Source organism: Trichechus manatus, unplaced genomic scaffold (genome assembly GCF_000243295.1).
Source record: "Trichechus manatus latirostris isolate Lorelei unplaced genomic scaffold, TriManLat1.0 scaffold00109, whole genome shotgun sequence".
Taxonomy (NCBI): domain Eukaryota; kingdom Metazoa; phylum Chordata; class Mammalia; order Sirenia; family Trichechidae; genus Trichechus; species Trichechus manatus.
Window position 1 is genome coordinate 384,269 of NW_004444045.1, and position 11,810 is coordinate 396,078.

General features: G+C 49.1%; 2 protein-coding genes across 6 annotated transcripts in view; one reads left to right on the forward strand and one right to left on the reverse strand.

The window, feature by feature from the left end:
- Positions 1 to 3,718: 3,718 nt before the first annotated feature.
- The window catches only part of DUSP4 (dual specificity phosphatase 4), a 15,915-nt gene continuing 7,823 nt past the window's right edge, over positions 3,719 to 11,810 (reverse strand). The window contains exons 2-4 of the mRNA XM_004383375.2: positions 7,314 to 7,459; positions 5,154 to 5,373; positions 3,719 to 4,602 (exon numbers count right to left, since the gene is read on the reverse strand). Of these exons, the coding sequence (XP_004383432.1) occupies positions 4,217 to 4,602; positions 5,154 to 5,373; positions 7,314 to 7,459 (752 nt within the window). The 3' untranslated portion in view covers positions 3,719 to 4,216. The remainder of the gene's footprint in view (positions 4,603 to 5,153; positions 5,374 to 7,313; positions 7,460 to 11,810) is intronic.
- LOC111821830 (uncharacterized) overlaps positions 8,871 to 11,810 on the forward strand; it is a 19,304-nt gene continuing 16,364 nt past the window's right edge. For 2 of the 5 annotated variants that reach the window (XR_002825164.1, XM_023737823.1), the window contains exons 1-2: positions 8,871 to 9,172; positions 9,785 to 9,937. The gene's annotated coding sequence lies outside the window, so the exon portion shown is untranslated. Of the gene's footprint in view, positions 9,173 to 9,784; positions 9,938 to 11,172; positions 11,185 to 11,510; positions 11,546 to 11,810 lie in introns of those variants that run through there. The other 3 variants (XR_002825163.1, XR_002825162.1, XM_023737824.1) reach the window with 3 other exon arrangements.

Below are 11,810 nucleotides of genomic sequence, written 5' to 3' on the forward strand. Positions count from 1 at the left end.
CTGGGGAACCACCAACCTATGTGATGCAACTTTTGTCAGTTTATGTCCTCAATCTGACCTTGAAACATACTGCTTATTTCCATGATCCCAACAAAACATAAGATTAGTAAAATCTCCTGATTCTGTGAGCCAGACTGGACCCTCTCGTCCCAACAGGGAAAAGTGTCCTCGAAGTAGTAACTCCTGTACATTCTTCTGTTGCAGCCGAATTCCTTGGCCCCTCTCTGGTGGAGGAGCTGTCCTTCTCTCTGTATCCTGAGCTGGGCACATCGCAGAGTCTCAGATGAAGGGCCCTGTCTGTTTCTTACTATCATCCAATTCTTCCCCACCGATCTCTCAGCTACTGGAGAAATCAGGCCCATTAGTATCAGCCTCTTCCTCGCATTTTCCCTGAGGGGTGTTCAGGGAACAAAAACGGGCTGACCGATATTACTGGCCCGTCCCACGCACATGTCACTAATCACGCTAGATGACTGAATGGCCCAGCTCTTCTTTCTTCCCTTCCAAGTCAGGAGCGGGATGGTTTTCAAGGAAAGGACAAAACAAGCCAGAGGTGGTTGAAAATGTATTTATTTTTCTTCAAATGATCTTTTTCAAGCAATAAATAAAAACAGACGTGTTGAGTTTTCTAAAAAACAAAACTAAGCAACAACAACAACGACAAAAGTCCCCTAACCGATACACATCCTACAGAAACATAGGCATATCGAACGTAGAAATGACATCACTCTGAAAGATGGGGCTATTTACAGAAGTTACAAGTATTGCATTGCTCTGTCCATAAGAAGTCTCTTCCTTGTATGTCTCCAACTCTAAGGAAGGGCAGAGGACTTGGGGGAGAGGGGACACTTTCAAGGAGGTGACATTCTCCATCGTAACTTGATAGATAAGGAATTTCAAGGAAAACATCGATATCTAGCCACTGTATTCAGTTACTTAACGATACTCCCCAGGGAGCAGGACAGGGTACCCCCCCCACTCAGGGGGTCTCACCCGCCTTGAGGAACTCCCGAGATAAACCATCTTGTCCCTCGGATGGGCTGGGACCATGCTGAGCCAGTGACAAATCCTGTGGCTTCTGTGAGACAAGATAGTTCTGTGTCATCAAGGGCCAGCCACCAACAGCACTGTGCCATGCAGGAACCACAGCAGTTTCCCAAACTTGGGGGCACATCAAAAGCACTTGGGGAGATTTGAAACATCCTGATGCCTGGGTCCGACTCCCAGAAACTCTGACTTACTCGGTCCGGGATAGTCAGGGTTTCTAAAAGCTCCTGGCTGACTCTCATGGGCAGCCATGGTGAACCACTGCTTTAATACCAGGCTCACTGAGCCTTGGCCAGCCCCAATCTCCAGCCCCTTCCCCTCACATTGGAATCAACTGTCCTCCCTCCCCCTGTCTAAAAAAATATTTCTCATGGCTTCTCAGCTTTGTTGAGAACTCTGGAATCTGGCTGGAATGAACACCTGAGCCAAAGGGCCTCGGGTGAGGATGAGTGAAGATGGCGCGCTCAGCCATCCACTCACCCCTGGCGTTAGCCTAATCCTGCTCTGTGGGAACATCGGGCCTGTCTCCCTCCGTGCTCCTCCAAAAACGCCCTTGGACAGACGAGAGTCCAGGAGGCAATCAGCGGTATTCCTGGGTCTCCACAGAATACCCAGGGAACCCACTGCCTGTCATAGCCAATGGCAACACTGATAACTGGGGACTGTAGCAGTGCCCTCTGGGCATTAGAGAGCTTCACATCACCAGAAATCACTTCATGGGCGGGGTGCCTGTTGAAACTCACTGACCATTCGGGTGTACCCTGCAGTGGTGTCTTCCTTAGAGCTACTCCAAGTCATCAAAGGGGGTCCTGATGGAGACAACGAAGTCCCCTTTTCCAATCAAGCCAATTTCCTGTCTATTTCTAACAGGATTGGGACCCACACCGTTACCAAGTACAGAGAAAATGGCTTTATAAATAGTACTGGACACTGTGGTAGAGGACTCAAATTGGGAAGCTGAGGAAAGACAGACTTGGAACGAGTCCTGCGTTCCGACCATCCACGTGGTCAGATTCCAATCTGGGAAAGCATTATGCTTAGTTTTTGGCAAACGTACTCTCATTCTATAAAAAGTGAATCTGTTCTCCCGGCTCCTTTCCGTCCCCCCAGGCAGCCCCCCTCCCTAGTTTATCTGCTGTTGGGAACCCACAGCTTTTTCAGCTGCAGGATCCATCTTACCTCCTTCATCACGAAACACGAAGCGACTTCCAGGAATCAAGGAGAAAGTGGGAATGTCCGACTGTGCTGTTTCTAAATGGGTCCGTTGTCCAGGCCCCCAACCCCTCCACGCCTCACCCTTAACTATTGAGCCAAGCAGCTCCCAGGGGCAGGAGGCAGCCTCTGGCTTTTCTAAAAGCAGGAAGCGGGAACACTGGCCTCACCCAGAGGTGGGGCTTGAAAGAGGCAGGACTAATGATGCCCACACAGGTTCATGGAAGGAAGTGTAATGAGCCTGGTCCTATCTGGGATACTCGGGTGAGAGAGAGCATTCCAGACTATTGTGACACTGAGGCCTGAAGTTATTTGTAGGTGAGCGAGAATGTTTGTTTAGATCTAGACTCTCAAAGGGCTAAAAAACACATGCTCTCATTTCTAGACAAGTTTGCAATTACCTCTAATCTGACACTCCATAACAACACTATTCCACAATACTACAAATGAAGTTAACATGTAGCTTGTTCCCTCTCCCTCCCCCCAAGCCCACCCCACAGAAAACATATCCTTCTCCCTCCAAAGCCATTCTTCCATTTGGAAAGCCTCTTAAAAAGGCATTGTCCCAAGAAAGGATTCTAAAATGGCCCCTGAGTGCCCACCTCCACTTCACTGAACCCAGCAGCCAGCCCCAGGCAAGGAGTCTGTCCCGCCTCACCTCACTGCGCTCTCCTGCCCCTCTAGAACTTCAAGGGGACCTAAATGTGGTGTCCACTCCCCTCTTTTAATTCAAAAGAGGGCACATAAAAGTATTCATTTAAACCAGAAATTTTAAGAACACAAGAATTTGTTGGCATACTTCAAGTAAACCTCCTAAAATGAAAACCTCGCATTTATGCAAAAGAGAAAAGCAGGTACTTCAACTTTCAAAAGGATTCATTTCAGGTTTATCTCTAGTTATCTGGTTTCCCCAATGGCCATGCCAAATGATTCACTGTAGGAAAATCAGAATTGCACCCAATTTTTCAGGAGCACCTTATAGGATATGGCATTTATCACAGATGATACATGAGCCCTAGACACAGGGCTAGGGAAAAAATGCTCCCACCACCGAATCGAATTTGTCATCATTGGAGAGAGAAGGTTATACAGTTGTGGTTTAAACAGCTTCAGTGGTCTACGTGCCCAGGGACCAGCTCTGAAAGGAATTAAAAAGGAGTCCCTTCCTCTCTTCCTTCTCCCACTGCCCCTGCCTCTCGTGGCAACAAATGCAAGTTGGTGATCACGCTCATCTGTGTACACGTACACGAAACCATGACCTTCCGAACTGCGCTGACGGCTGCCTGCGATTGTGCTCTGTTGTTTGACAGCAACATAAATATACTCTGAATTCATTGTCACTAGACTCCTGTACTTACATACTCTGAGGAAATTCTTAATAAATACTTTTATTTATTATTAAGCATAACTATCCACTGTTGATGACTTAGAAACGAAAACCATGTCCTAAAAATTTTCTTTTAAAAAAACAAAATTCCTGTAACTACAACAACAACAACAAAAAATGGAGCAAGAACAGGAATCCAGGCACTTCTGGGAAACAGGTTTGCTTCTCATCCCTTGCCCGTCCCCCTCCCCCCCATAAAACTGGTTGAGCACATTTGCCAGGATCTGCGGATTTCATAACTTCAAGCCTTGCTGCTTAAAAAAATGAGGTAAGAAACTTCTATCTTAAACGTAAAACTGATGCACACACCAAAGCAAGGTCTCCCCGGCTGCTGAGGCAGCCATTATTGCTCTAAGTCGGAGTGTTTTGTTGTCTGCTTTTACTAGGTATTCAAAGTCCTTATTGCCATTCTAGCTGGCCCCCGAGGACGGCCAAGGAGAAATGGATGAGGAAGGAGCTTGGTCACCTGCCCCCTGCTGGTCAGTCTTGACTTGCTGCCACATGCGGCCCACCCACCTCTGCGGAAAGCCGACTTCGGCTTGGGGGTTCCCGGGCTCCGGGGCTCCGGCCCTAACAGCTGGGGGAGGTGGTGATGGGGCTGTGCAGATACGGCAGGCTGCTGGGAGCCGAGTGCACCCCCACAGAGACTGGGAAGCTGAAGACAAACTGCGAGGTGGGGGTGGGGGTAGCTTTGCCCCGCTCCCTCAGGGGCCCCGAGGGGCTGGCAGCCTCCACAGCACAGGACGTGGCCAGCACCTGGGACTCGAACTGCAGCAGCTGCCCCATGAAGCTGAAGTTGGGTGAGATGATGCTCCGGCGCTGCTTGACAAACTCAAAGGCCTCCTCCAGCCTCACCCTCTTCTTCATCATCAGGTAGGCAAGGCAGATGGTGGCAGAGCGCGAGATGCCTGCCTGGCAGTGTACCAGCACCCGCCCACGGCAGTCCTTCACCGCATCTGGGCAGAGAGCATGACACAATTAGTGCCCTCGGTGCTCCTGGCCCCCCACCAGAGGGCATAAACCAAACGTGGCGGTGGGCAAGGGTTGGAGGACAGGGCATATGTGAGGGACTCTAGAGGCCCATCCGTTCTAGGGTACTTTTGAGATTTAACCAAACAAGAGCACTACACTTGGGAAACACACGTACTATGAACTAGTTACATATATTCAAGGACGTCCATTTGCAGAAACAAGAACAATGACCTAATTCTCACCCCTCCCCCCTTTCTTTTTTCTGTCTTTCTCCCCATCCAGAAAGTCTTATCATCTAGACACATGGAGACATGCAAAGGAAAGGTAGGTAAGCTAACAGCAAGGGTACGGGAGTTCATCTTCCTCTCGCTGCCCCGACACAACACCCAATGGGTGAGGAAGAGAGGAAATGGGCATGGCCCAGACACAGTGCCTCCCAAGGCCCTCCTTCAACATGCTGGTTACAAGTGGTGCCCTCTGGTCCTCCCTGACCCCAGCCCTCTGACCTAATAACCCAAGGGCAGGGCCAACTTACCGATATACTCAATGGCTTCCATGAACCAAGAGCTGATGTCCGCCTTGTGGTTATCTTCCACTGGAATGCACTTGTACTGATAGTGTCCTTCAAAGTGGTTGGGGCAGTCCGAGGACACGTTCAACAGGGCTGTGATGCCCAGGGCATCCAGCATGTCTCTCCGGGCAGCGTGATAGGCACTACCGAGGTAGAGGAAGGGAAGGATCTCCACAGGACCCCCCTGCACCAGAAAGGGAAAACAAAGGCCCATGAGCAACATGACTCGGGGGCAACCAGGAAGAGGGCTGGGCTGCTTGGTACAGAGAGAGGGAAGCCAGTCTGAGATAAACTTTCACAGGTCCTGGGGAGAATGCCTGCTAGGCATGGCCCTGCCAGGGTTCCCCATTATCCTTCTGGATGGGCCCAGCAGGACTTCTCTAGCCTTTACCCTCTGTTTTGCCCATAAGCAGAGAAGCTAAGAACCAGATGAAGTCTTATTGGCCCCACCTGCTGGTCCAAGCAGCCCACCTTCTTAGTGATAAAGAAAGCAGCAGATAAAGAATGCTGGCCTTCCTGCACCATTTGTAACAAAAGAGTTTACACTTGCAGGATTGGTTTTCTGGGTCTGAAGCCTTAGGACCATAGTCTCATGGGACAACTTGGTCAACTGGTATAATATAGATCACAAAGTTTATGTTCTACATCCTAATTTGGTGAGTAGCATCTGGGGTCTTAAAAGCTTGCAAGCAGCCATTTAAGATAGAACTATCGTTCTCATTTCGTCCGAATCAAAAGAGAAAGAAGGAAACCAAAGACTCAGAGAAAAAACTAGTCTACAGGACTAACAATCTACCCTGAGACCAGAAGAACTAGTTGGTGCCCGGCCATCTCTAATGACTGTTCTCATCAGGGCTACAACAGATGAATCCTGATAGAAGGGAAGAAAAATGTGGGATGGGGCTCAAATTCTTAAAAAGTCCAGACTTACTGGACCAGTTGAGACTAGAGAGCTCCCCGAGACAATCACCCTGAGATAGTCCATAAACCCTGAACTGAAATTACCCCTTGAGGGCACATTTTAGCTAAGTAACAGATTGGCTCATAAAATAAAAAATATTACCAGTAAGTACTTCGCACCTTTAAAAAATCATCAATATGAGACCAAATGGTCAACGGTTACAGTAGAGCAAAGATGAAGGGTAAGGGGCCAAAGAAACGAGATTACTAGAAGCGAAATACCCAGAAGGGAATTAATGAGAATGTGAAAACATTGTGAATAACGTAACCAATGTCTCTGAACAATTTGTGTAGCGATTGTTAAATGGGAACCTAGTTTGCTGTGTAAACTTTCATTGAAAACACAGTATAATTTTATTTTATTTTTTAAAGTGTACATATGTTAATAATCAAGCTGTTTGTCGTGTGGCTTAGGTACTTGTTTGGTTTGATAGGTCTTCCCTTAATACAGCAGAAGTGGATGCCATCCTGGCCTCACAGACAAGAGGAGGAACGTGGCTAGATGAGACAATGTCAGCCTAAATTACTTTTTCTGAGTCAGAACAATTCAAGTGATCTGAGATTTGGGAAGCAGAGTGGCTGTGCCCCATAAATCCACTCCCTCCCCATCTAACTGGAAGGGCTGGAGGGGACGGGTTTGTAAGAAATGGAGTGGCCTGAGTTGTTTTTCTTTGGGAAGGGTTGGGGGACATTTATGTCTGTCTGGCATTCACTGTTGGTGTGTACATGGGGTACAGCCTGACAGCTGTGGACCGGGGCTGGTCCCATGGGCCGCTCTGTCAAAGAAGAAGGGTGTTCTTTCTCTCAGCTTCCTGTACAGCAGGCCACACCCTCACAGCCCTATCAGCCTCCTCCCTTGTCTGACATAACTCTAGAGGCTAAATCAGGGGCTTCTGGGAGTGACGTCTTTTTTTTTTTTTTTTTAAGGAGTGGGTAATAAAAGAGGGAAGAGGAAAAATTCCAATAAATGGACCCTACCTAACATCCCCCCGGATACTCAGGGTTCACCACATTCTCCCCAAACTGAGGTGCTGGACTCAAAGCCCTAGAAACGCAGAAGTTCTGAAAAGGAGGTTCTCCATCTGCGGCCACACTGCCCAGCACTCCAACCTCAGCCCCTCCGCCCCTGCCGGCGCTCCTGCCGGGGCTCCTGCCGGCACCTACCTGGTCATGCAGTGGGGTTCCGCAGGAGCTGCAGCCCAGATCCAAGGACTCCGCGGTGCTTGGGGGCACCGGGGGTGGGATGGCTGCCAGGGCCTTGGTTTTGGCACAGAATTCTGGGTACTCGGAAGAAAACTGCTCATAGCCACCTGTAAAGGGGAATGAGGTTAAGGTCAAGGAGGGGTCACAGAGTCAGCAGGAAGCCGGAAAGAACTTGACTCATATCCCGGATTAAAGCCATCTGTTGGGAAGCGACGGGCTGGCTCTATATTTGCCACTGGGTGGCACTGTGGGTCTGGAGATAATGGCTGTGGGGGACTTTACCAGAGATGCGGAGCCCACATAAGGCCAGGACTGCATCCTAAAGGCTGGAAGAAAAGTTTTGGGGACAAGACATCAGTCTGGGATGAAGATATGCAGATGAGATCCATTCTAGAGTATCTCCTTAAGGGAATGGCCACTGTGGGTTTCCGTGAGCACTAACACAGCCTGCAGCTGTGCCCTTGAACCTGCAGAGACGCCATCCCCACCCAGGCCCTTCCTTTGGAGAGCCTCTCCAGTGTAGGAAAGGAGGGGAAAAAATTACCCTGGCACCAGCCCCTCTGGATCTCAGCAATGGAGAACATGGCAGTTGCACAGCCTCATGAACAGCCGTTCCATCAACAAGAAGCCCAAACCAGAGGAAACGGGCTTAAATCTAAGTAAATCCCTCTTGCTACATACAGGTCTGGGGCAAGGGAGGATTTCCTAGCCTGAGAGTTGCTAAGCCCTGGTAAGGCTGGGGATCTGTGGGACCATCTTCCAGGGAAGGAAGGTCTTTTAAGTAAAAAAGATACACGGCCAACGTAACTGGACTCTCGTCAGTGCTAACCAGAAAAGTGCCTGCTGGGCGAAGGCAGTAAGCAAAGACACAGGGCGAGGCTCGGGGAAGCAGTCCCAGAAATACTCAAGCCTTGTGTCTCTGACTATCATGTGATCTCCGGGACTTTGCTTTGGAGGGTAATCTACCATCTACTGTCAATGTTTGGCCCTGCTTTTATTTTTATTTTGCAGTTTCTGTGGGACCAAAAATTGACTACAAATTAATTCAGTAGGGCCTGTATGTTGTGGTGCAGTGGTTAAGCGTTTGGCTGCTAACCAAAAGGTTGGCAGTTCGAATCCACCAGCCGCTCCTTGGAAACTCTGTGGGGGCAGTTCTACTCTGTCCCACAGGGTAGCTATGAGTCGGAATTGACTCGACAGCAATAAGTTTGGTTTTTCGGTTTTGGTACGTTGTGGAACAACCACTCTGACTGATCCATTCAACTGACTGAAATGACAAGTTGGCTGAAGGGCACCTGTGTAGCTAGAACTGTGAAACCTTTATGGCTGAGCGGTATAGGTCCAACACTTCCTGTATACACGTAATCTTCCAGTATGCAGACACGTGATGGTTAGTCGACTACTTGCCCCAAATATCAACCCTAGACATTACTGCCTATTGCTGCTGAGAGGGGGACAAATGACTGTCACATCATAAGGCTTACAGAAACAGGGTATACGGTTCTTCCTCTCTGTTCTCTCCACTCCCTCCCTCAGGATATAAATGGATATCTCTTTGGTCACAGGCCCTGGTTCCTGCTGAGTCATAATGACCAGCTTCTCTGGTGGAAAACCTGCTAACGGGTCCAGCCCTGCCAGTTTCAGAGGTGCTGGTGGCCTCAGTGGTTACCACATCTCAGAAGCACACCCTCCCTCCATTATAACTCCTTTCTGTCCCCTTTCCCTATGTAGAGCCTTGGTGGTGCAGTGGTTAAGAGCTCGGCTACTAATCAAAAGGTCAGCAGTTCAAATCTACCAGGTGCTCCTTGGAAACCCAACGGGTAAGTTCTACTCTGTACTATAGGGTCGCTATGAGTCGGAATCAACCTGAAGGCAATGGGTTTGGTTTTGGGTTGGTGCCCTTTCCTTACAAGGCTACAAATGTCACTACCTGAGACGCAGCCAGCAGAGTATGGGGAAGAAGTAGCCAGCCAATGTCTTTAGCCAAGGGCTCTAGTATGGGGCTCTGGTCTTATGGGAAACTTCAGTAGACAGTGCCCTTTGGAAACAGTGGAAGGGAAATGGATCAATCTGCAAACGCTTATTGAACACTTATATAAAAAGCCATCACTGGGGAGTTACTGATCCATGGGTACAGAGTTTCTGTTTGCGGTGATGAAGAACTTTGGACATACATAGTGGTGAAGGCTGCAGAACATTGCCAATGTAATTAGTACTGAATTGGACACTTAACAATGGTTAAAGTGGAAAATTTTACATATTTAGATATTTTAACATAATAATTTTTTTTTTTAAGCCATCACTTGTTACTGTGTATGCTTTTACGTTCTTCTTGTTAGCTGCCGTGAGTTGGCCTCCAGCTTATGGTGACCCCATGTACAATGGGATTGGACTGTTGTGATCCTTAGGGTTTTAATTGGCTGATTTTTCAGAAGTAGATGTCCAAGCCTTTCTTCCTCGTGTGTCTGAGTCTGGAAGCTCCGTTAAAACCTGCTCAGCATCACAGCAGCCTCCACTGACAGACGTGTGATAGCTGTACTTAACAAGCATTGGCTGGAATCGAACCCTGGTCTCCTTCATGGAAGGTGAGAATTCTATCACTGAACCACCACTGCCCTCTATATACTTCTACAAACCCTTTGCCATCGAGTCGATTCTGACTCATAGTGACCTGATAGGACAGAGGAGAATTGCCCTGTTGGGTTTCCCCAGAGCGGCTGGTGGATTCGAACTGCCAACTTTTTGGTTACCAGCCAAGCTCTTAACCACTGCGCCACCAGGGCTCCATATGCTTCTATAGGATTTGAATTTTTTAAAACAAAATGACCCTTGTATTTATTACATAATTTGAGCTATTAAAACATAATTCTAAAGAGAAATTTAAGACAAAAAGCTCATCACCTGCATAGGCAGAAAAGCTGTACCCACCCGAAAATGAATGAAGAGGGCACAGAAGTACCAGAGTCAGGCTCCAGGATCACACCTGGTCACAAGGAGAAGCCCTGAGGGCAGCAGAGGGAGGGTGGGGAGCCTCAGGGCGGTTGAGAGACTGTTGTTCCCATTGCTGAGAAGGCACTCGCGGGAAAGCAGACTGAAGTTACGGAAAAGCAGAAGCTTTGCAGTCGGAACGACTGGTCTGGTGCAATTCCAACCCTGTGACTCATCAGCTGTGCAACCTGGGGCCAGTCATTCAGCCTCTCTGAGCCTCCTTGATGTCTGTAAAATGTGACTGAACTTCCTCCTCACAGAGTGCCTGCAAGCACTAATTTAGCATCTGGAAGACACGTAATGAAGGAAGGCTTCCTTTTCTGGCACCTGCACTGGGGCGTGCCCCAAACGGAGATCCCCAAAGGCCACAGAGGAACAAGGGGACTCTGGAAGGCTGCCAGTTTCCCAGATGCTCGGCAGCCTTCTCTTCCGGGGCTGTATTTATGTTCTCCAGTCGGAGTCTTGAGACCTGGTAGTTAGACAGAGGAAGGGCAGGTACCCTACCTCCTGAACTCTGAATCCCCTTCCCAGTCCCAAGCACCGGCTACCTCCTGGGGTCAATCAATCAGGCTGGCGCAGCAGAATGAGCGCTGAGGGATTCGGAGCCAGCTGCTGACCACAGAGTGGGACGGGAGGCAGGGAGGGCTGGCGGCTGAGTGAGCGGGACGGAGGGGACCCAGCAGGTGGAGAAGAGGCCTGAGGGGCCATTGGATGTCTCCTCCAGGCTCTCATAGCAGGACAGAGACATAGCAACGGTCTGCAAAGGACACCAGTAGAACGGAACAGAAAAATTATGACTAAAAACTTACTTCTCTCTGGGGTATCTTTACAGAACCACCAAAGAGAAACTAAGCGAAGAAGCAGACTAACTCCAGGACAGGAGCACCGGGAAGTTCGACATCCCGATGTGGGCAGCAGTGAAAGGGTTTCCCCCTCCTGAGTTACTGCTCGTTTGGAGGGTCTGTAGCTGGTTGTCCCAACACCTGTCAGTTTGTCAAAATGTGGTGGGTTGCGTGTTGCTATGACACTGGAAGCTATGCTACTGGTATTTCAAAGACCAGTAAAGTCCCCCAGGGGGGACAGGTTTCAGCGGAGCTTCCAGACTAAGGCAGACTAGGAGGAAAGGCCTGGTGACCTACTTCCACAAACTGGCCAGTGAAATCTTTACAGATCACAAGAGAACACTGTCTGATATAGTGCTGGAAGATGAGCCCCCTCGGCTGGAAGGATCCTGAAGATGGCGCAGGACCAGGCAATGTTTCATTCTGTTATACGTGAGGCTGCCATGAGCCAGAGCTGACTTGACAGCAACCAACAACAACACCTGGCTGTTACAAGGAGCAACCAAAAGGAGCTCTTTCTGGTGGGCCAATGAGCTTCACGCAGGCCAAGGGCAAGGATGAATACAGTATGTGCTGATGGTCCAAAGGATGCAGTGATGGTGGTGTAGATGGGTAAGGGCAACTTAGA